Genomic DNA, 23,642 nt, shown 5'->3' with positions numbered 1-23,642 from the left:
TTTCTATGTTTTATTGATGTATAATAAATGTGTTTACAACAGGCAGGTATATAGTTTCTTATATGTATATAATGTGCATGACCCAATCAAAATTATTAATCTATCCAGTGTTTCAAGCCTTTCCCCTCTTGTTACAGAGAAATTTCTTTCTTCTAGCTCCTTTGAACTACATAATGAATTCCTATTAACTATTCTTATCTTACTATCTTACAAAACACTACAGCTTTTCTGTTTTATTGTACCTGTTGACCACCTTGTTTTTCTCCATCTTTCTTTAACCTGTCCAATCTCTACTGACTACTGTTCGACTCTCTACTTCTGTGAGGTCAACTTTATTAGTTTCTGTGCACAAATAAGAGCATGTGGTATTTGTCTTTCAGTGCTTGTCTTGTTTTGCTTAGCCTACTACCATTCATTTTAATCCATGCTGCCAAATTACATTTCAAAAAAAAGACACTATTGTGATCTACTACATATATATATATATATATATATATATATATATATATCTTACTCATTATTATTGTTTCTATAATATCTTTATTGAAAATGTATTTTATACTATATATTCTGATTATGACTCCTTATCCAGGAAGTAGGTATGGTTCTGGAAAAAATAAAAACAAAACAGGCCAATTCCGAACATGTGGCCAGGCATTGGTTGGACAGTCTTTCAATCTCTGCTCTGTCTTTGTCTCTACACATCTTGTAGGCAAGAAAAATTATGGGATGAAGCTTTTGTGGGTGAGTTGGTATTCTCCTTTCTCTATTTTCTCTTTTTCAGTCTTCATGTCCCCCCTAGTAAGTGTCTTCACTAGAGTCACCCCCATATTTTTCCAGAAGTCTACCTTGTCATAGGTCTCCAACTTTTACAAATCTGCCTTGTCATAGGCCTGTCTCAGAGATGTCCCAGGCCATGGCTTCTCTTCTCTCTGCATGACCTCTGTCTTCCTGCCCCTACCCCTGCTCCCCTGTTCTCCTCACATGAGATCTCCACCCTCATTTCCCTCAGCATTTACTCTCCTCTCCTGTTCCCTCTCTTAGAGCACTTCCTCTTTGTATTCTACTTCCCCTTCTTATTGTTCATGCATCCTCCCTTGGGCCATCCTTGTAAGTTGTAGTGTAGTTATCCTGTATTATGTGACAAATATCCACTTATAAGTGAGTACATACATTCTGGGTCTGGGTTACCTCACTCAGGATGATCTTTTTTAGTTCTGTTTATTTACATGCATTTTTTTTATTTCTTTGTTTTTAATAGCTGAGTACTATATAAATGTACCAGTTCCTTTTTCTGTTCTTCAGTTGAGGGACATCAAGGTTGTTTCCAATTTCCGGCTATTACTAATAAAGCTGCTATGAACATAGTTGAACAAATGTCCTTGTTGTGTGATACAACAACTTTTGAGTATATGCCCAGGAATTATGTTGCTGGGTCTTGAGGAAGAGCTATTCCCAACTTTCTGAGAAAACTCCAGATTGATTTCCAAATTGGTTGTATGAAGTTTGTACTCCCACCAGCTATGGAGGAGGGTTTCTCTTTCTACACATCCTCACTACCATGTTCTATCACTTGAGTTTATATAGATATAGATATAGATATAGATATAGATATAGATATAGATATAGATATAGATGATATAGATATAGATGATATATTAGCCATTCTGATAGGTGTAAGATGGAATCTCAGAGTGCGTTTGATTTACGTTTTCCAGATGACTAAGGGTGGTGAGCATTTCTTTAAGTGTTTCTTTAAATATTTCTAAGCCATTTGTCATTCCTGTGTTGAGAATTCTTTGTTTAGTTCTGTATCCCAGTTTTTTAATTGGATTATTTGGTTTGTTTGTGGTTAACTTCTTGAGTTCTTTATGTATTCTGGATATTAGCCATCTGTCAGATATAGGGTTGGTGAAGATCCTTTCAGAGTCTGTAGGCTGTCATTTTGTTCTGAAAACAGTGTCCTTTGCTTTACAGAAGCTTTCAGTTTCAAGAAGTCCCATTTATTAATTGTTGATCTTAGAACCTGAGCTGTTGGTGTTCTGTCCAGGAAGCTGTCTCCTGTGCCAATGAATTCAAGACTCTTTCCCACTTTCTCTTCTAGGAGATTTAGTGTCTCTGATTTTATGGTAAGGTTCTTGATCTACTTGGATTTGAGTTTTGTGCAGGGTGATAGATATGAATTTATTTGCATTTTTTCTTCATGTAAACATCCAGTTAGACCAGCTTCATTTGTTGAAGATGCTATCTTTTTTTTCAATTGTATGGTTTTGGCTTCTTTGTCAAAACTCAGGTGTACATAGGTATGTAAGTTTATTTCTGGCTCTTCAATTTGATTCCATTTATTTTCCAGTCTGTTTCTATGCCTGTATTATAACATTTTATTACTGTTGCTCTATAGTACAGTTTGAGATCAGTTTGCTTATATGATGGATTATGTGGGTGGATTTTCATATGTTGAACCATCCCTGTATCCCTGGGAAGATGCCTACTTGATCATGGTGGATAATATCTTTGATGTGTTCCTGGATTCTGTTTGGGAGTATTTTATTGAATAGTTTTGCATCAATGTTCATAAGAAAAATTAGTTTGAAATTCTCTGTTGTTGTTGGTGGTGGTGGTGGTCTTTGCGTGGTTTTGGTATCAGGGTAACTGTGGTCTCATTAAATGAGTTTGGCAATGTTCTTTCTGTTTCTATTTTGTGGAATAGTTTGAAAAGTGTTGGTATTAGCTCTTTTTTTGAAAGTCTGGGCTTGCTGTAGAGTGATACTTGGGTTCTGGTGTTGACATATTGCCCAGGTTCTTGTTTTTGTCTTCTTTAAAGAACTCTGTCATCTTCATGAGTCTGGATTTGAGGTCGTTTTCTCGTTCTTTCACTGTGTTAAGATATTCTGGGTTTGCTGTAGAATGATACTTGGATTCTGATGTTGACATATTTGCCATGTTCTTGTTATGTGTGTTCTTTTGCTGGCCTTTAGCCATCCGGGTTGCTCTGGTATTGGCTGCTAGTCCCTGTGGACTAGCTTCCTGGAAGACATGTCACTGGAGTGCATGCCAGTAGGTAGTAGATGCAGGGGTCAGACCTATTCACCTCTGCCGTGTTTTTCTTGCAACCTGGTGTTCCCTGGGCTCCGCCCGCCTCCAGGAATGCAGGTAGAGGTGAGCTCCTGAGCTTAGTTCACTGCTGCTGTGTTTGCCCATTAGCCTGGTGCCAGCATGGGGATGGAGAGGAGAGCTCTCACCTTTCTTCCCCAGGTGGCCACAGAGGGCTTCCAAGGAAGGGGCACTGGACCTAGAATGGGGTACAAAGGAGATAGGGTGTGTCTCTCAGCTGCTAGGTTTGCCAGGAGGACAGGGAAGGCTAAAAATGATGGTTCACTGGGTCTCGCCTGGTGGTCCCTGGCAGATGCCAGCCTCTGGGAGTGCAGATAGTGGTGAGGTCCAGTATATGGAGGGCACAGGGAGCTGGGCACCACTCGCCGCTGCTGTGTTTGCCCAGTGGTTTGATGTAAGCAGGTGGATGACTTGCAGAAATCTCACCTCTAATCCCCAGGTGGCCTCTCAGAACCTCCAGATTGCGGCACTAGACACAAAATGGGGTGCACCTATGTTTGTATTTATAAAGAATATCTATTTAAAATTTAAACATTTCATGTAAGATAAACTTATAAGGCAACATGTAAGAGCTTTATATTCCCTTTATTATTGCTATTTAGGATGAAAGTGAAATTTTTTGCTATTATTAAAGTTGTTGAAAGTTGCTCTCAGTTGCTATTTTAAATTTCTTTCTTCTTTTTTTAAAGTAAGTTTTAAATGATTCCCAGACCTAGCAATTTTCTTTCATGCCTGCTTTTGCTGATCTTGATGGTCATTGCTTATATAACCATTGTGGCTCTGCTCAGTAAGGCTGGCTTTGGGAATAATACTAGAGGGTATTTAAGGAAGGAAATAATGATGTGGGCAAATGGTCCCATGATGTGATATACATAGGAATGGCTGAAAATACTTAGGTACTTGCCATCTAAACAGACCTGCAAGAAACCCCTATGGTATTGGTCAATGAAACTGGTCAATTTTTAGTATTTTAAGCAGAAATAAAAGCAATACAAATGGCTGTAGTTATCAATGTATCTATTGCTATGCTGCACACTGTAACACAAATCATATTTCCATACTGTAACACAGATGATATTGCTATAGCCATAGTTAAAATGAACCAAAATGTTTTTAGTTGTTATTTCGTTAAGTTTTTGAATCCCATTCATTGTATTTTGGTTGCATTAACTTTTCATTTTCTTCCAGTTCTAGTCTCTCATTCCATACCCACTCAACACTGTGGATATGGAACATTCAACTCTCATTCCTTTTTTTTTTTTTTTTTTCATCTATGGAGTTCAGTTACTGCTGCCTCTATACTCTTGGGTATGAGACTATGCATTTGCACAGGTTAGACCTACAGGGGGTTTCACCTTTTAAAAAAGTACTGATTCTCCCTCTACAACAGCTATCAGTTACCAAACAGCTCCTTTGCTAGGGGTGGAACTTCATGCCCAGGCCACTCCTCCATGCTGAGATTTTGTCTTGCTTGAAACTTGTATAGGTCTTGTGGATACTGTCACAATAACTGTGAATTCATATATGCAACTGCTCTGCTGTGTTCATAAAATATTGTTTCTTTGTAACCATCTATTATGTCTTCCACAATGATCCTTGAGCTTTAGGAGGGATTTTTAAGCCAAATGTATCGTAGTATACACAAACTGACCTGACTGGCAAGATAAGCACACTGGTGCAATAATGGCACAAATATCATGGAAATAGTTAAACACTGTCTGCTTAGTTTTAAGTAAAGCCAGCTCCACAATGCAGGATCCATACCTAGCATAATACAGAAGCCAAGAACCTGTGACTGACTAGATTCGCCATTGGTCCTCTGAACAAATCTACTATAGCTCTGCTAGTGGCACAGAATATAAAATGAGTCACGCTGAGTTCTCCTAACAACACGTAAGCGTATCTCTCAAACCTCATCGGACAGTCTCCTTTATGCAGTAGGGGCTAACTAACCACTGGTCAAAGTACAGAGAGTAAGTGACTGTGAAGTCCTCAGTCCTAAATCAGACATCTACAGTGCTTTTTGATGAATTGCTCTTTTTGGAAAATATATTTGATGTCCCCACTGTATATCAATGTCCCATGTGCTAATCTGGAATGTTTTATTAAACAGATGATTGACAGAGACTCTAAGAATCTGGGTAAGATTAGTCTGTGAATGGATCTACACACACTCATTATCTATCACATGAATCATGGGCCTGTACTAACAGTTTGGTAAAACTGAGTGTGTACAATTTGACAACAGAGATACTTTGATACCTGCGATAGAGAAAAACATGCTGGAATAGTCTGGGTTTCTTCCCTTATACATAATAGAAAAATAACCTTAGAGAGAAACATTGTTATAAACCACCATTAAGTTACAAATTACACAAGACAGGAAGGCAATGCACAATGCAAAGGTTGACACTCAAGAGGAGGGAGTTAATCTAATTTGACCTTCTGTACAGACTTTCCCTTTACAGTGTAATAAAGAGAGAAAAGTGACCTCCAGTTGAAGAGCTATCCTGCTGGAAATTAAAATCAAGTCACATTGTTAAGACATAGAAGTGGGAATTTGCAAGAGAAAGTACTTCTTACACCTGACTATAAATGGACTTAGGTACAAAGTCACCTTGAGAAATAACCCAAATCAGCTTGGCTTAGAAGTCTGGGTCCCTGGCTGAGTGAGACTTCTTCAAAGAACTATTTAACATATTGGAAGTTAAAGAAACTTTTCTTTTACATTTTTAGTTGGTGAACTCCATTAGTCTTTATATTTCTTATAGATTTTGGATTTGATGCTTTGCTTACCAAGCCCTTTCCCATCATAGAAGATGCAAATGTACTCTTTTATTATTTTATAATTTGGAGTTGTGGGTTTAGCTAATTAGTTAGGTTTTGTTCTTGAACAAAAATGCTGATAAATTCAAATATTGGCAGCAGCCATTATTTCAACACCATTGATTGAACCCTTTGTCTTACTGTTAATTTAATAAGACCCTGTTATTATATTAAATCTGTATTACATACATACATTTTCTTTAAATGTGTGAAGGAATGATTACACCTAGTTCATTGCTAATATAGGTAGAAACACAGAAGAGCAACAAAAACAGAGATTAATTAAACCATTTAATTTACCCTTTCTCTGTTTTGCTTTCTTAGGAGAAAGGCATGCTGAATTTCTTACTTATACTCAGTCTCTATTTTTGTAAAAACTTCAACAAGTTTTTTGTAGAAGTCTCAGGAATCATTGCCTCTTTCTTTGGTTCTGTTGTCCACCTTGGAAACATGTGTGCCTGATCATCTCAATAAGACTTACCTCCCCAGTGTGCTCCAGATAGAAATGCTTTTCTTATCAGTTCCTCAGACTAGTTACTGAACCAGCGTGGACTTGACACATAATTAGCTTGTACCTAAACCATATCTCCTTGAGTAATTTCATTATTCTGCTAGGAAAAATTACTGGTTTTGTTGTTGTTGATAGTGGTGATTGCTTCTTTTTTCTCTGATTGTTCAAAAGCATCTCAGATCTATTAGTGTGATTTTATCAGTTTCTATTTGCTTTAAATTTTCCAGAAAGTCCTTACTATTTGTGTATGTTAGTAGCTGTTTCTGATTGTACAGGTGTGAATAGAAGGTTTTTTTTTCTCTATAGCCTATTGATTTGATAGACTATATTTAATGATTATTGAAATGTTACTGGCCTAACATTCTTTTTTTGTCATGGCATTGAATTCTTAATACATTGTTAGATTTCATTTGTTAATAGTTTTGAGGTACTGTTCTTATTACTGAGATATTGCTCTGCAGTTTCCATTTCTAATACTGGCTTGGATTTGTGTATTATTTTGGAAGGTTATTAATCATTCATTAAAATTATTTAACAGGTAAATTCCTATGTTGATTATTGACTTTTCTCAGATGAGTTCTGATATGTGTATATTTCAAAGAATTGACACATTCATTAATGTCTAGATTATCAAACATGGGACATGGACTTACCCCTAATTTCCTTCATTATAAAATGACACCCCCCCCACCAATGCTGCCTTGGCACATACTCGCTTCTATATTCTATCTATATTCTATCTAACACAGCCATCTGCTTTGAATTATTTTGAACCATCATTTAGTTTTCTCTGCAACTTCTTGACCCATGTGTTATCTTTCCATTATGAATAGTTTTCCAGTTTAATTGTACTGTAGTCTGAACACAATATCACTTCCCTTCATTTGAACTGGCTACAGTGTGTTTTATTTTTCAGAATGCCATTGATTGTAATGTGTAAGCTTGAGAAGACTGTGTCTCCTGTTGCTGTATGGAGCATTGTATAAATGTAAATGAGACTCAGTTGACTGATGCTTTTCACCCAAACATAACCCTGACTGCTTTGTTCCCCTCCTTTGGTAAAGGAAAGTTGAAGTCTGGCTATAATGATAGGTTCCTTTACTTTGTCCTAACTGGTCTATAAGCTTTTGCCACAAGTATTTGATACCCTGTTTGTAGGTACACATACATTAAGAATTAGTATGTAATTTAGAAAACTGTTATGATTTTGTCTAAATTCAGTAGGGACACAACAACAAAAGATGTTAGAATGGATGAATTGTAAACAGAAAAGATTTGTCTCTAGTCTGTCCTTACATGAGAGCAACTCCTAGCAGACCCCCTCAGACCTCCATGTTTCAGGTGTTATCAAATTGGGGAGGGCAGTCCCTCAGATCTCATCACTTCCCAAAGGCCTCACATTTTAATAACATGACCCTGGGGTTTCAACAGATTTATGTGGAGGAAAGACAAAATATTGAGCCTGCACCAATAACATCATTAACCCTGTTAATTTTCCTTTCTTTAAAATCTGTTTTGCTCAACATTGATATAGTTTCTCTACATTTCTTTCAATTAGTGTTATTATTGTATTTTTTTTGTTCATCCCATTAGTTTTCATTTGTCTATACCCTGGAATTTAGCATGGGTTCCTTCAAGGCAACACTTACTTGGATTTTAATTTTTAGTTGACTCTGAATACTGTCAGTTGCTATATTTGCATTTAAAGCTGGCATACATACTTGAATAAATAGCTACCCTAATCCCTGCTTGCCTCAGCCCTGCCATTATATTTTCATGTATGGTTTACTTCAACATTTTACTAGGCTTAAGTTCCCTCCTCTCTTATTCTATTAATGGTTCTGCTTATCAAACTATATTTAGTTTTTCTTATAAGTTGTCAGTGTACACTTATAACTCATCCAAGGTCACTTTCAAATACTGTTGTATGGTTTCCTGGGTAATCCAAGTACTTTAGAAAAGAACATTCTCAACTTTCCCTACCTTTTTTGTAAGTCATTAATTTCTCATATCCAAAGGTAAAACAGCAGAGAATATTCATATTATTATTCATATCAAATTATCTGAAAGAATAACCTAAAAGACATAGCAAAAAGAAATTCAAGTTTTAAAATTAGTTTCTTCAAGTTTTACTTTACATCCGTCTGATATTTGGGCCTGTATTATTCCCCATGTGGTTTGTTTGTTTGTTTGTTCAATATTCTTAAGTTTATTTGTAAGTTAGGTCTACAAAGATTTTCCCCAATATTTTAGCTATCTAAGAAAGGCTTTATTAGTCTTTGATAAATAATTTGGCTTGATGAAGAATGTTAAATTTTTTCTTTTAATATTTAAACTCCTTCCTAGTGTATGTGACAGCTCACTTTAGACTTGCACAGTTCCTGAGAAAAAAAGTCACACGTTTTCTTCTTCTTCTTCATCGACAACTGAGTGCTATTTCCCCAGTAAGACTTCTTCACGTGTTGTCTTTCTTTGCATCTCTGGAGTGTAAATGTCTAGATATGGATAAACTCCCGGGGGGATCTTTATTTTACTGGACGTTCTCAGGACATTTGGTGCCGTTTATTTGTTGTCTGTCATTAGAGATCTTGTTGTCAGTCCACAGGCCTCAGGTAGTCTTCTCTACTATTTTTTCTTAGCGGGGGAGGGTGCTTTCTAGGTTCTATTGATTATTTTTTTAATATTCCTCCATTTTTCGTTTGACTGGGTTCTACTCTATTGAATACATTAAGGATATATTTCACTCCTGTTATACTACTTATATACTATTTATTTATATCAGTCTTTTTGTCTTGTCTTTATTAGAGTTTTTATTTGAAATCAGACATCTATTCTTTTTTGCTGATGTTGCCAAAATTCCTGAGCTAATATAACATGTTCATAACTGCCTCCTTCCCATATCTGAGTTTGATTTGAGGTTTGTTCCATTTCTTTAAGCTATGCCCTGTGTTACATCATGTAACTATTTTGTTATTGTTGTTGACAGCTTGTTATACATGAAATAGAAGCAACTAGATACATAGCCCTTTAGTATGAGGGTTGATGACCATAAGTTAGTCTGTTTAGTGTTTTCTGTGAGTACATGTTATCTTTGAGTTTCCAGAAAATTTTCTTCTTAAATGAGGACCTTTGTTCATGTGTATCTTCCTGTTGACACACAGAAACCCTATTTATTTCTTTATACTTGTGGGTAACATGGAATTTCTGTACATCTATGGCTTTAAATTAAGTCTGTTTATCTTATTATCATTTTATAACTATTCATGCACATGACTGTGTGTGTATGTATTCGTGTGTATCCACATTCCCGCTCCCTAATGTGTATTGGTCAAAAGACAACTTTTAAGAGTCATATTTTGCCTTCCAAATATGTGTCCCACAAAAGATGGAAGTCAGGCTTTCAGGTAAATAGTTTTGCCCATAAACCATATCCTAGTCCCAAAATTTAGGTTCATTGATTTAAGGTTCAGTGTTTAAATAAGACTGTGTCCTGGAATGTATCATTTACCATTGCATCTCAACTTATCAGGTTCTTTTTGGTCCTTGAATTCTATTGCTAGAAGTTGCTATCCAGTCTCATTCCTCCCTACTTTTCTTTGTAACTCCCAGGACCTATGATCTCATTTTCACATCTTCAGATGTTTTTCTTTGTGAGAAGTGTGATGGATCCAACATGATGCTTTGGGCCTTTGTGCATTTTTAATTGTTGGAGCTCTATTTCTGGAAGTCAGAGTTCAAGATGGCAGTTAATAGTCCTAACTTATATCCATATACCAGTTGAGAGTCATTAAACATAGATTATTAAAATCATTACAATTAATATAATTAGTAAACTTTCATTAATATTGACAACATTGTTGTTAGTTTTATATTTTATTAGCTTAGGTCAACTTCTATTAGCATCTATTTTTTCAAGAGAAATGTACATATTTGCTAATCCTGCTGGTTTCTTTTGTTAAATAAGATTTGAGTAGTTTTTTAATTTAAACAGTGTTAAATGATGCACTTCTAAGGATGAAGATTAATCTCAGTTCTCTACTTTGACCTGTCGGTGAGTGATTAAAGCAGAGAACCATTGACTACTGCTGGGCACTAAGACAAGCTACACTCTTTTCTCACTCATGCATTCCCTACACTACTTTTAATAAGCTACATACTTAATTAAATAAGCCAGGTGTTTCTGATATCCTGAGGCGTCTACTCAGGGAATCCAAGTCAACAAAGAGGCCTGCTTTCAACGCTGCTCTGGGAGATGGGGCAGAGGAGTGCAGGCGAGGCTAAGCAGTTTGTCTCTGACGTTACCTATGTATCCTGTATACATGATTGGTGAAAAAGTAGCCCACTGCTCTACAATGTAAACATGGATACTCATACGTGTATTGCAAATTCATAGATATCACTTAATTCTTTTATATAAATAAGTACTGGGGGGTTATCTGTCAAAACCTTAAAGATAATATTATGTAAAAATTCATCACACACGTCAGTCTTTTTGCTTTAGTCTTTAATGTTGATTATCAATATGATTAATCAGGGAGATTTTCTATTGTAATTTTAAGGAATATTATACATTGTTTTAATCTCTAAATGAGTTGAACTATCCAAATAAATTATTATGACATGGCTCAAAAATACCTCTAACATCAAACCATAAAGAGTTGTTTTCTTTGGTTATTGTTTTAGGTGTATATCATCGAAGAATCAGGACTAAACATCATGATGTGGTCCATGATCCAAAATAAAAACATTGGATGGACCTATGCATATGTACCTCTGTCTAGTAACAGTCCATTCAAGGTGGCTTTTGAGGCTGACTTGGGTGGAAAGGAAGACATCTTCATTGCTCTTGATGATATCACTTTCACCCCTGAGTGTGCATCTGGAGGTAAGTGATTCTTTTAGAAAAGAGGAATGATTTATATCTAAATATACAGCAACTGAGAGATTTAGAGGAATTGCATTCATTTCTGAATCAATTCCTATTCCTAAGTGGCGAATATATATGTGCATATATTAACAGGTTTCTCTGCCCATGAACTTTGCCATGAAATTTTTATGACTTTTAGGCAGCAGATAAACACTGTACTAAAGTGGCTTCAGAAGGACTAAGGGCACAGGCCTTCATTAGTGCAGCTTCGCTACCAGCCTTCTACGCCAGACTTTACCGTAACTTCTCCACCTGTGTTATATCAGCCTTTCTCTTCCACTGGCTGCTTTGTTCTTTCTGCTTGTTCCAAAGAAATCTAGAATAGTTTCTGTATTTCAGCTGCAAAACACAAACAATCAGGAGCCCCTTTAACTGACACCTGAACCTCTGCTTTTAGAATGTGTTGAGTTAAGAGGGCTAATTTTTCTCATGTAAATCTTCAGCTATTATTAGAAAGGAATCATATTTCTTTAAAATGTAATCTTTGGCTACAGTGATACCTCCATGGGTAGAGCTTACGTGCAAGTATGAGCACTGGAGTTCAGATCCCTAGGACTCATGCAAATACAAGGTGGGCATGGTGGTCTGTACCTCTAATCTAGGAAGCAGAGGCAGAGCATCCCCAGAGAAAAGCTGGCGAGCAAAACCAGCCATATTCATGATATCAGGGTTTGATCTCTGTCATTGAAGAAGCAGGTGTTCTTTCTACCTTGTTGTATAAGGCAGAAGAGCAATAGAGAATGACTTTTTGACACCAACAACTTGTCTACAAATGCACAAGTACCCATGGGAACCTAAACACACACACATGTTCACACACATACAAACATGCATACATATACATACATTCACATTATATATATATATGAAACACATTATGAGATTAAGCTTTGAACTAATTCATGAACAATTACACCTCCCAAATTAAACAGTTTATGTAGAGCATTAACTCTCTCAATTGTAATTATGTCCATCAATATTGTTCAGTTCTCTTGGTTATACATTATAGTAGATATATTTGTGATTTTTAACAATAAGAATACACATTGCTGTTTAGTTCCATGGTCTACCACAATGAATGAATCTTTCTTAAAAATTGAGGATATATAAGAATGTGATTGTCCAGTTAGAAGATAAAGTGGGGAAGAGCCTAGAACTCATTGGCACAGCACAGGCTCTTAGAGCAACTATCAATAAATGGGACCTCATGAAACTAAAAAGCTTCTGTAAAGCAAAGGACTCTGTAGTCAGAACAAAACTTCAACCTACAGACTGAGAAAGGATTTTCACCAACCCTATATCTGACAAATGGGATCCAGAATATATAAAGAACTAAAGAAATTAAAAAACAACAAATCAATCAATCCAATAACCAAACCTCCAGCAGAATGCAGGGAATCAAAAAAAAAAGGGAGGGGGGAGTTAATACAACCTGGAGAGGACAGGAGTTCCACAAGGACCAAATATATCTGGGCACAGGGATCTTTTATGAGACTGTTCTCTCAAACAAGGACCATGTATGGATGCAACCTAGAGCCCCTGCTCAGATGTAGCCCTTGGTAGCTCAGTATCCAAGTGGGTACCTTAATAAGTGGAACAGGGACTGTTTCTGACATGAACTGGATAGCAGGCTCTTTGACCTCCCCCACGCCTCCCCGCCCCCAGGGAGGAGCAGCCTTGGTAGGCCAGAGGAGGACTTTGCAGCCAGTCCTGAAGACACCTGATAAACCAATATATACACACATAGTATATACTCATTTATAAGTGGATACTAGACCTATGAAATAGGATAAACGTACTAAAATCTGTATGCCTAAAGAAGCTAAACAAGAAGAGGTTCCAGAGTAAGAAGATCAATCCTCACTTAGAAAGAAAAATGGGATAGACATTGGAAGTAGGAGAAAACAAGAAACAGGACAGGAGCCTACCACAGAAGGCTTCTGAAAGACTCTGCCTACCAGTGTATCAAAGCAGATGCTGAGACTCATAACCAAACCTTGGGCAGAGTGCAGGGGAAAGAAAGAAGGGGGAGTTAGTAAGACCTGGAGAGGACAGGAGCTCCACAAGGACCAAATATATCTGAGCACAGGGGTCTTTTCTGAAGCTGACGCTCTAACCAAGGACCATACATGGATATAACCTAGAACCCCTGCTCAGTCGTAGCCAATGGCAGCTCAGCATCCAATGGGGTTTCCCTATTAATGGGAACAGGGACTGTCTCTGACATGAACTCAGTGGCAAGGCTGTTTGACCTCCTCCCCACCCTGAGAGAGGTGTAGCCTTGCTAGGCCACAAAGGAGGACATTGCAGCCAGTCCTGATGTGACCTGACAAATTAGGGTCACATGGAAGGGGAGGAGGACCTCCCCTACCAGAAGACTTAGAGAGGGGAAGGGAGGAGATAAAGGAGGGAGGGTGGGATTGGGAGGGAATGGGGGAGGGAGTTATGGCTGGGATACAAAGTAAATAACCTATGATTAATATAAAAATTATTTTAAAAATTAAAAAAAAAAAGAATGTGATTGTCAAAAATTGTTCTTGAGCATGCACATTAGGACCACAGTTTGTCTAAAGGTTAGCTGGTCATGGCAAGGACTCATGTGGCCCCTGTTCCCTGGCCTTGTTACTCTGAAACAGTCTTTGAGTCGGTTTACCTTGTCTCTCAGTCTTCTTGAGCTCTGCCGGTGTTCTTGTAACATTTGTGTAAGAAACAGAACTGTTCTGTGACAAACTCATTCCACCTTCTTATTTCCATTTCCAAATAGTAAATTTGTTTTCTTGTTTTTTTTTTTTTCCTAAAGATAACTCTCTTATCATTCAAGAGTAAATGTATAGGCCTGGTCATTTCCATTCTCAATATCTCCTAGTGACTGTAGCATCAACATGTTCTCTAACAATCTCACATATGGGTGTGTGTGTGTGTGTGCATCTATATAGAGAATAAGAGCTAAGAATTACTGGAAGATCTAAGAGTCTGTGTATGTGTGTATGCATATGTTTATATATATAAACACATATATATGTGTATATGTGTGTGTGTTATACTTTCTTATTTTCAGGAATCAGAAGAGCTTATATAATTTATATCTTGAACTTAATGAAGAAACTCAGGGATTTGGTCTAAAAATTTCTATTATTCAGAAATAACAGTAAGTGTAATTTAATATTTCCCTAAATAAAATTATACATTGGAATTATACAAGTGGATGTGTGAATACCCTGATTGACACTGATAGACTGATGATTTTTTTCTAAATATATTACATAATAGATATACTCCTGAGAAGCTTATAAAGAACTAGTACTGGTGCTGTGAAGACTTGGAAATCTTCTCTGTCACCTTATGAATTACATGTGCGTCTCCCTACTCCTATTCACATACCCAAGTCCAGAGCCTCCTGGAACAGGGATTCATTGCTGATTTTGTTAGATGGCTTTAGAAAGTAATAGTCAAACAAGTGATTCTGTAAGACAAAGAGCTGTCGAATCCCACAGTGACCGTGATGTGCTGAGAGTCTTTAAAATCACCTGGCAAACCTGAAACAGCTTCATTTGAAGAGCTGGGGGAAAAACACAGAAAGTAAACAACATTTGAAATAAACATAACTATAAACAACATTGTAATATTAGAGTTATAGAGCCAAAATATCTTTGCTCAGGGAGTCCTGCAGAGACTAATGAATCAATCAAGGACCATGCATAGAGAGGACGTAGACCCTCTGCTCAGAGGTAGCCTGTGTGCAGCTCAATCTCCTTGTGGGAACCCTAGTAAGGGGAGCAGGGTCTGTCTCAATTGTGGACTCAGTGGCTGGCTCTTTGATCTTTTAGTGCTGGTTTGAGTATCCTTCCACCTGATTTTAGTACTATGATGAAAATTGTAGAGAAATGTTGAGTAGGTGAACCATCCATTGAAATTCCGTCATGGAAGAATATATTCATAATATGTGAATATGAAAAACATACCCAGTAAAGACACAATAAATAGAAGATGGTATTGCTTTTAATAAATATAGAAAATGACAAAGAATGTATGAAACTATATTAATAAGCTATAGATACCATCTGTGGTATCTGAAAGAGCACACAAAATAATATATGACTGAGAAAAGCAAGTGTGAATAACATTCATTTTTAATATTTTTTCTGTATTGATAAATGTCTCCTTGAGCAATGGTATTTCTAGTTGTGAAAATCAATTTAAAATGAAGCTATATGTTTTATTATCATTAATGTGTGTATGTGAGTGTTGCAGAAGATTATACCTAGGGCCTTCCACATACTAGAAAAAAAAGTTTCTTGTTTTCTTTTTTATTATTTCTTAGTTATACCCCAATCTTTAAATCATTGTTTTAATTATTCCCCAAATAAAATTATTTATTGGGATCAATACAAGAAGCTATAGCATTCATGGGTTTACTTTCATTACTTTGAATCATGTTTTCTCATCATTATCTCAATCCAGCTTTCTGAGTCTTTGAGAAATATGAAGCTTGATTATGTCGCAGCTCTTTACTCTCCTGGGAAACATTAAACATATTAAGCCTTGTGAATGAGTCATCTTTTTATTTTCTAGTCATGTGATTCTTCTACTCCTGTGTGGCAGAGCTATTCATGTAAGAATTGGTCGCTTTGAGTTGGTTTTGTTCAGTAGTATTCCCTCAGTTGTACTAAATTTCTGGGAAGGAACCAACAAAGTCAGACAGAACTTTTAGACTTTTTAGAGAACAAGATTTTTGAATACTTGAGGAACATTTGTTAAAACAACTGAGATGCTGTTGGTATTAAGTAAAAAAAAAAAAAAAAAAAAAAAAAAAAACTTTCTTCCTACCAGGTCTGGTGCATGTCTGTTGCATTTAACATCAAAGAAAGTAACAAATATTGGAAGCAAGGCAGAGGGAGAGAGGAGACAAAAAGAAATAAGGAAAGAAGGGAGACAGAAGCAAGAAATGAAAGCTATCTAATGACCTCTGCTGAGTAAAGGAGGAAAGTTTTATTTAACATTTTAAAATTGATGATTTTTAATAAATTCCTTTCTAAAATTAATATTTTTATCGACTAGAAATACTGAGAGTGGAACACAAATTTCTACTGAACCATAGCTACAAAAAAAAATGCAAATATCCTTGTAGTACAGGACCCTGTGTAATGAGTGCTTGCTATGTGAAGTGACAAAAAGATGTTTCTGCAGTTTGTACTGACTAATCTCTCAGCACTCTAAAGAGCTGGGGTTGTTTTTCTGATGTCTAGACTACTTGCCCTGTCCATATTTCTTCAGTTGGTACAGTCCAGACAAATGTCAGCTAAGACATAGCATTAACTTGGATGATTTTATCCAGACCTTGTAACAAACCCTCCATCTTCTGAGTCAACAAGCATTCATTTTTGTAGAATATGCTTTCTTTATGTGAGTTCACAGTTTGAAATAAGGAGGATCTCATTTTTCTCCATGGTGAAGAGACATTTCAGAAGGTTGCGAGGACAGAGATGTTTCCAAAACTGTAAGGGAAGGTATACGGTATTGAGCAATGAGTTATTACAGGCTATTTATGGAACGTATCTATACAGTTTGCCAGGAGTTAAATGAGTAGGCAGACACCAGTCATACCAATGTAGGTTGAAGCATAGAGAGGAAACATGTCTCCACACAGGAGTTCACTGATCTACAGGGCTGGAGGATGTCTTCCACAGCCCTGGCTAGCCTTAATTGTCAATGTGACACAGTACAGAGTATTCTAGGTAAAGAAATTGCACAGTATGATGACACATATCTGAAGTCAGAACACTTGAGAGGCCAAAGCAGGAAGATTGTGACTTTCAAGAACTCCTAGAACTCCAGTGTAAACCCCTGTCAAAAACAAAACAATGGAGTCCATACTTCACTATTTTCTGATAGCCACAGAGGCCAGGCATTTGATTTCAGGGCCTTCTTAGAGGTAGATTCCCATTTAAGGAACTGCACAGATTAAGATCCACGTGCATGTCTTTAAATGATGGACTTAATTACTAATTATGTGCCAAGGTACATTTCATCTTCCTTAGGTAGCATTCCTCAGCATGTGGTCCTAGGTTGTAGAAGAAACCAAGCTGAATATGAACAAGTGATCCAGCATGTAGTATCCTCCGTGGGTTCTCTCTTCAGGTTCCTGCCTTGAGTTCCAGTTCTGACTTTTCTTAATGATGGGTTGTGACCTGGAAGAAAGTTAGATAAACCCTTGCCATCCCAAGTCGTTTTCTGTTAGATTTTTGTTTTGGTTTTATTTGTTGTTGTTTGTTTGTTTTCATCACAGCAAACTCAGAATAAGCTGAAACACTTCAAAACCATGTCCTTCCCAGAACCTCAGAAGGCAACCTTATTTAGAAATGAGGGTTTCAGATATAATACCAAACCGGAGTAGGAGAGAAACTTTAACTAATGTAGTCCATATCCTTATAAGAAAAGTCACACTAAAACAAACACTCAGAATTCCATATGCTGAAATAAGTAGAAGTTTAAGGCAATCCATCTGTCATTTAAAATCTACCTGGATATTTAGCAAAACAAGTAAGAGAAAGGAATAGACCAGCTTCTCCATGCAGCCTTCAAAAGAAGCCTATATCTAAGAAGGCCTTGAACTGAAATGTCTGGCCTCTGTAACTATTGGAAAATGAAGATCCGTGGATTTTTTTAATTTTTTTTTCAATGCAGTTTATTCAGGAACCTTGAACAATCATCTGACCCTGGGGAAAGCCAGCCCACAGTTTAAATAGCCTCTGGGTAGCCAACCCCAGTGTGCCACGTGGACAATGCAGATAGGTCCACATACATGGAAGCAAGCCAGATCCTCAGCCTTAGCCAAATGTGGAATTGTTCGTGACAGAGAGCACTCACCATCGGGAAGGTGGAAGGCGGAAACCAGCTCCATCTTTAAGGCACAGCATTCTGCAGCTCTCTACAGTTCCCCCTTTTTGTTTTAGACACATCAGGCAAGAGTAGAGGTCTGATCTCTGATATTAGAAATAAATTGGGACTTTGTACTGATGTTCATTTAGGTGTCATCCACCCAAAGAGCATCAGACCCGTCCGATACCTTTTTCTCAGAGGCGGGACCTGGGGCATCAACCTGCATGCAATCAGACATGCTCTTCTCTGGGTCCAAAGCGGCTGTTGGAGCTACCACCGGGGCATTAGCCATGAGTCATACTGGGCAGACTGCTCAGACCCTGAATAATCATTTAGCCAATGTAGCTCATGCCTTAGTTGTACAAAAAGGAATTAATGCTCAACTCATCAAAAGGAAGTTTGATGGTGTTCAATCAGAGGATTGACCTCGTGCAGGAGCAAATTGATTTTTTTAATTTTTTTATATTAATTTGAGTTTATTTACTTTGTATCCCAGCTGTAGCCCCCTCCCTCGTTCCCTCTCAATCCCACTCTCCCTCCCCCACCCTTCCTCCCTCATCTCCTCTCTTCCCCTCTCTAAGTCCACTGATAGGGAGGTCCTCCTCCCCTTCCATCTGACCCTACCTTATCAGGTTTCACCAGAACTGGCTGCAATGTCCTCTGTGGCCTAGCTAGGTTGCTCCTCCCAAGGGGGGGTGGGAGGTCAAAGAGCCAACCACTGAGATCATGTCAGAGACAGTCCCTGTTCCCCTTACTAAAGAAACCCATTTGGATACTGAGCTGCCATGGGCTATGTCCGAGTAGGTTGTTCTAGGTTATATCCATGCATGGTCCTTGGTTGGAGAATCAGTCTCAGACAAGCCCCTGTGCTCAGATATATTTGGTCTTTGTGGAGCTCCTGTCCTTTCCAGGTCTTACTAACTCCCTCTTCTTTCATATGATTCCCTGCACTCTGCCTACCATAGAGGGCCTCTGAAAGACTCTACCTAGCAGATCTGTGGATTTTTGTTGATTTTTGTTTTTGACAAGGTTTTACAATAGCCCTAGCAGACCTAGGTCTCAGACCTTCCTGCCTCCGCCTCTCATGTGTTCTGATTATATATTTGTGCCCTTGTACTATGCAATGTCTGTCACTTAAGCCATCCACACTACGCTCCTCTAGAATACACCTTAGGAACCCAGTGCAGCTAGGTTCTGTTGAGACACATGTTGAAATCAAGCAGAGTCCAAACCTTAAGTGCACCAATTAACTGCTAACTTGGCTTCATTTTTCTCCTCCATGAAAGGATCACATTCATTACTTAAGACTCTGCCCTACCTAAATAATTGCATTAATTATTTCAGTAGGCAATTGAGAAATGGCATTTAAAGCCTGGGAAAAACTTGTAAATGACTCTACATATCTTGTAAATGACTCTACATACAATGACTGATATCCTTACCCTAATATGCTGTCTGCTGTCCTATTTGCTAGGAAAGAACCGTAGACACCAAGCTTTGCTGATGGCTTCCAAAAGCTTAGATAGCTTCGTTGGGTGACTAACATGGATATTTTATCCTCCATCTAGATTCTTTCTGTTAAATGTAAGACAGACCTTCAAAAACCTAAGACAGATTCCAAAGAGAAGAAATACTAACCCAGGACATATTTTTTTTAATCATTACTTACTAAATATAAATTGTCAGTAGCCAAGTGCCAACAAAATAAGACAATTTAGAGGAATTCAGGCCAACAGGAAGCTAGGAAATCTCTTGGGGTGTTTGTTTGGTTTGGTTTTGATTTTATATTAGCCCTGCTGAAAAAGGACTTCCATCTCATTCCTGAATGAAGGCCACATTCTTGTTTCCTATCTCTGGACCTGCACAGCAAACCCAAGGACTAATTCCAGTTCAGATGTAACCCCAAAGTGTAAATTATTTAAAAGCAGAGATGAGTCAGATCCATTCAGTTTGTTATTATTATCATTCAGTAGGAAGTCAGTATATATGCTCTTTGAATAAACAATGCTGGATGAGAAGGGAAATGAAAAATGCCAGCAGCACCTGACCTTACTTGGGCCTTCCCTCCATCCCCCCAGACTGCTTCCTCTGGCTTTGCTCTCACTACCTTAGGAGGGAAGAAAGACGAAGGGGACTGTAAATTGTCCAGTTCTCTGTATGGTCCTGCTGAGTGACAGAAACTGACAACTCTACTAAAAATTTTGTGATCTGAATCTAAATTACAATTGCAGCGCTGAATACGTGTAAAATTTGGAGGAAAGTATTAAACAACCTTAGAAAAATGGTTTAGAAGTAAGTAAATTGTACAGCTTGTCTGTAAGTCACGTGCAACTCTGCCATTCTATGTGCATATAGAAAAGAATAGGGACACAGAAGAAGTGTACAAAGAATGGCATCAGAAGTGAGGATAACAGAGTAGGATTTAGAGAGTGTGGGGTTCAGAGAAGATGAGTGAAAGCAGAAATGTAATTCCAATTGGTGCAGGAAACATCTCACTACTTTGAGTACTTGTAATGTTAGTCTGACATTCATTCAATCAATATTATACAGCAACTACCACTTTCTGCCCTGTGTTTGAGTTGGAATAACAAGTATAGATAGAGTAGTATCTCTCAAGGATTGAGGCTAAACATCAGAACCTGTATAAAATTAAACCCCAAATTTGAAAATGTTTTATGCACACACACACACACACACACACACACAAACACCCCCCCACACACACACACACACACTTCTAGGAGTATTTTATTAAACCCAGAGAAAACATCCAGTGCAAAAAGAAATTTTGAGACATCAGTGAACTTGTTCTGAGCATATTCAGTTAAAATGGTGTCCAGATTGTACACTGACTATCACAACACAAAGTCCTAATTTATAAGCTTTGCCTATTTTTTGTGTAAATTCTTAGGGCTGTTAATTAAGCAATCACTGAAGGCAAAGTTAGAAGTAATGCAACAGTCATCTAGTAAACCATTACTAGCAGGTTAAAAGGCTGCAATGCAAACAAAAATGAATTAGCATTGATGATGCTATCATTTTTCCAGTAGACTATAGAAAATTCATCCTGTGGTTCATGCAAAGATTGAACACACTGTGTACCATTACAGATTGAGAGTATTGCCAATGAAACCTTACTCCAGAGCAAGGGTACTACTTACTACACGTTTTGTTCCATTGACTAATTACTCAAACATGTTTTGACAATCAATAACTAGGAGAAAATGTCATCAACTCTTCACTGTCTTTCTATGTTTATCTAAGTACCCACTTTAAAACCTGTTACTTTGTTTTACTCTCCATTTCCTTTTATATGCTGTTGAAGAAATTCTTAAGGTTTTTATTTAATGCCTCTTGGTTACATTTCATTGCCTTATCAAGACTAATTAGACTCTCTGGAACTGTTTATGTAAACATACACACACAAATAAGTTTTCTAGTACTAATTATATTGTAAGTTCCAGAAAAGCAAATCTCTCATCTTTATTACCACAATAACTAGAAGAATATTTTTACAACAACAACAACAACAACAAAGTCTAAATCAGAAAAATGGGCAAGGATTATATGAGGGTTTTATTATCAGAAGACAAATCTGGCTAACACCACTGCCTTTGAGTTTGGCTTCTGGCTTTACAAGTATTCTTTAATTGTCTCTGTATTACTATTTCAAAATTAAAAGTGACAATTGGAAGCATACATTTTGTCAGTCTTAAATCAGTAGTCATATGTGAGAGTCTTGCCAGTTAAACTAGCATGCAGATTTCCAAACCACTCTACTTTCGGCTAGGACACCTTGTCTTCTTATTTTCATAACCATGCTTGAAAATGAGATATAACATTTGTATATTATTTTATATATCGTATAACCAAACAGTACTGTGTTTTGATAACAATAAACATGCTATATTCTAATTAGAAATGGGGAGAGAATAACAGTAAAAGCAGTCATGTATATAAATTAATATACAGTAGAAAAATCTTGAAAGATTCTCAACCAACTACTAAATTAGTTTCTTACCCTTTAACACAAATCCTTTATCTCTCTCTGTCTATAAAACTGATCCCTTCAAAGTAGATCTCTTGTCATCTCCATAACTTTAGTTCTGTTGAATGCCTGGCTAAGAACTCCCTGCCCTTTATCTCCTTTTGTGAAAACCCTTCGTTGATTTCAAGGGCAAAGCCAAAGATGGCTTCTTAAAGAAGTAACCTTAATCTTCTCCACAGGAAGCTGCACTCCATTTTAGAGCAGCTAGCTTTAAGTTTGCAATTCCGTTTTGTGTTACTGTGCAGTTTATGACATAGTTTGTTGTTTAACATGTTAGTTTTACCATGCTGTATTAAAATATCCCTTTGACATATACCAATAACAAGTGCACTTTGACTTTAAGATCGGGAACCATGTAAAGTTCAAGTCAGTAGAGAGAACATGTACATGACAGCAATTGTAGATAAAATTATTTAAAGCAATTTGAATGTGTGGATGGTTCAGTTTTAAAGGTTTGCATCAAGTGGTGACTGATAAATTGGACTCATTTTAAACTGAATGGTGATGAATGTGCAAAATGCTCAAAGAAAAGGATTATCAGTAGTTCCTGATTCACTTATTGGATTATGGGAGATTATTAGGCTTTATAGCTGTTGTGTGTGGGGGGTCTTATAGTCTTGCTGTCTGTAAGAAGATGGCATTTCTGTTTTGCTTTTCAAATGGATTCCTTAGATTTGAAGATAAGAAAACAAGAACTAGAAACTTTTCCTTAGAAGTGAGGGTCATGCAGGTTGAAGGGGCCAAACCTCCATCCTTTGCTCAATTTTCGTTGTGGAAGCCACCTGGTTAGGATTATTTGCTCCTGCATTCCTGCTGAGTACTAAACAGGAAAGAATTCAGCCTAGTAGGGGGACTAAATCCAAATGTCAACCATGGAAAAGCCACCCCCAGTGTTAACTGTATTCTATCACCTGAATGTGCCAGATCTCAGACTAAGCCTGAACATAAAACACAGAAATCTATCTGCCTTCCCCTTAAAGATGAATGTTTTAAATGAGCAATGGTATTGGACGCATAAACATATGTATCTGAAGGACATACATACACATACATACATAAATGATAAATGTTTAAACATATGTGCTACCTCTACTAATAGATCTCAAAAACTAGAATAGAATTTATCATATGGAAATAATATAAATTTCTATAAATTTCATTTCAAAAAATTACCAAGGGCATTTAGGATTCTGTGTTCATTTAGACACAGCATTCTGCATCTTACCAGGCTATGTGAGAGATTTAAGTGGCCTTCATAGCAACAAGAGTCTGGTGTACTCGCATGGATGGGTCTTGTATATTTTCATTAAATTTTTTTTCTAATACTGTGGAACACA

General features: G+C 37.2%; 1 protein-coding gene across 1 annotated transcript in view; it reads left to right on the top strand.

The window, feature by feature from the left end:
• Malrd1 (MAM and LDL receptor class A domain containing 1) overlaps window positions 1-23,642 on the top strand; it is a 744,773-nt gene that overhangs the window by 563,978 nt on the left and 157,153 nt on the right. Inside the window, exon 33 of the mRNA XM_060372547.1 lies at window positions 11,135-11,336. Coding sequence (XP_060228530.1) covers window positions 11,135-11,336 — 202 coding nt within the window. The remainder of the gene's footprint in view (window positions 1-11,134; window positions 11,337-23,642) is intronic.

This window comes from Meriones unguiculatus, chromosome 19, assembly GCF_030254825.1.
Source record: "Meriones unguiculatus strain TT.TT164.6M chromosome 19, Bangor_MerUng_6.1, whole genome shotgun sequence".
Lineage (NCBI taxonomy): Eukaryota > Metazoa > Chordata > Mammalia > Rodentia > Muridae > Meriones > Meriones unguiculatus.
This window is presented reverse-complemented; position numbering and strand designations above follow the sequence as displayed.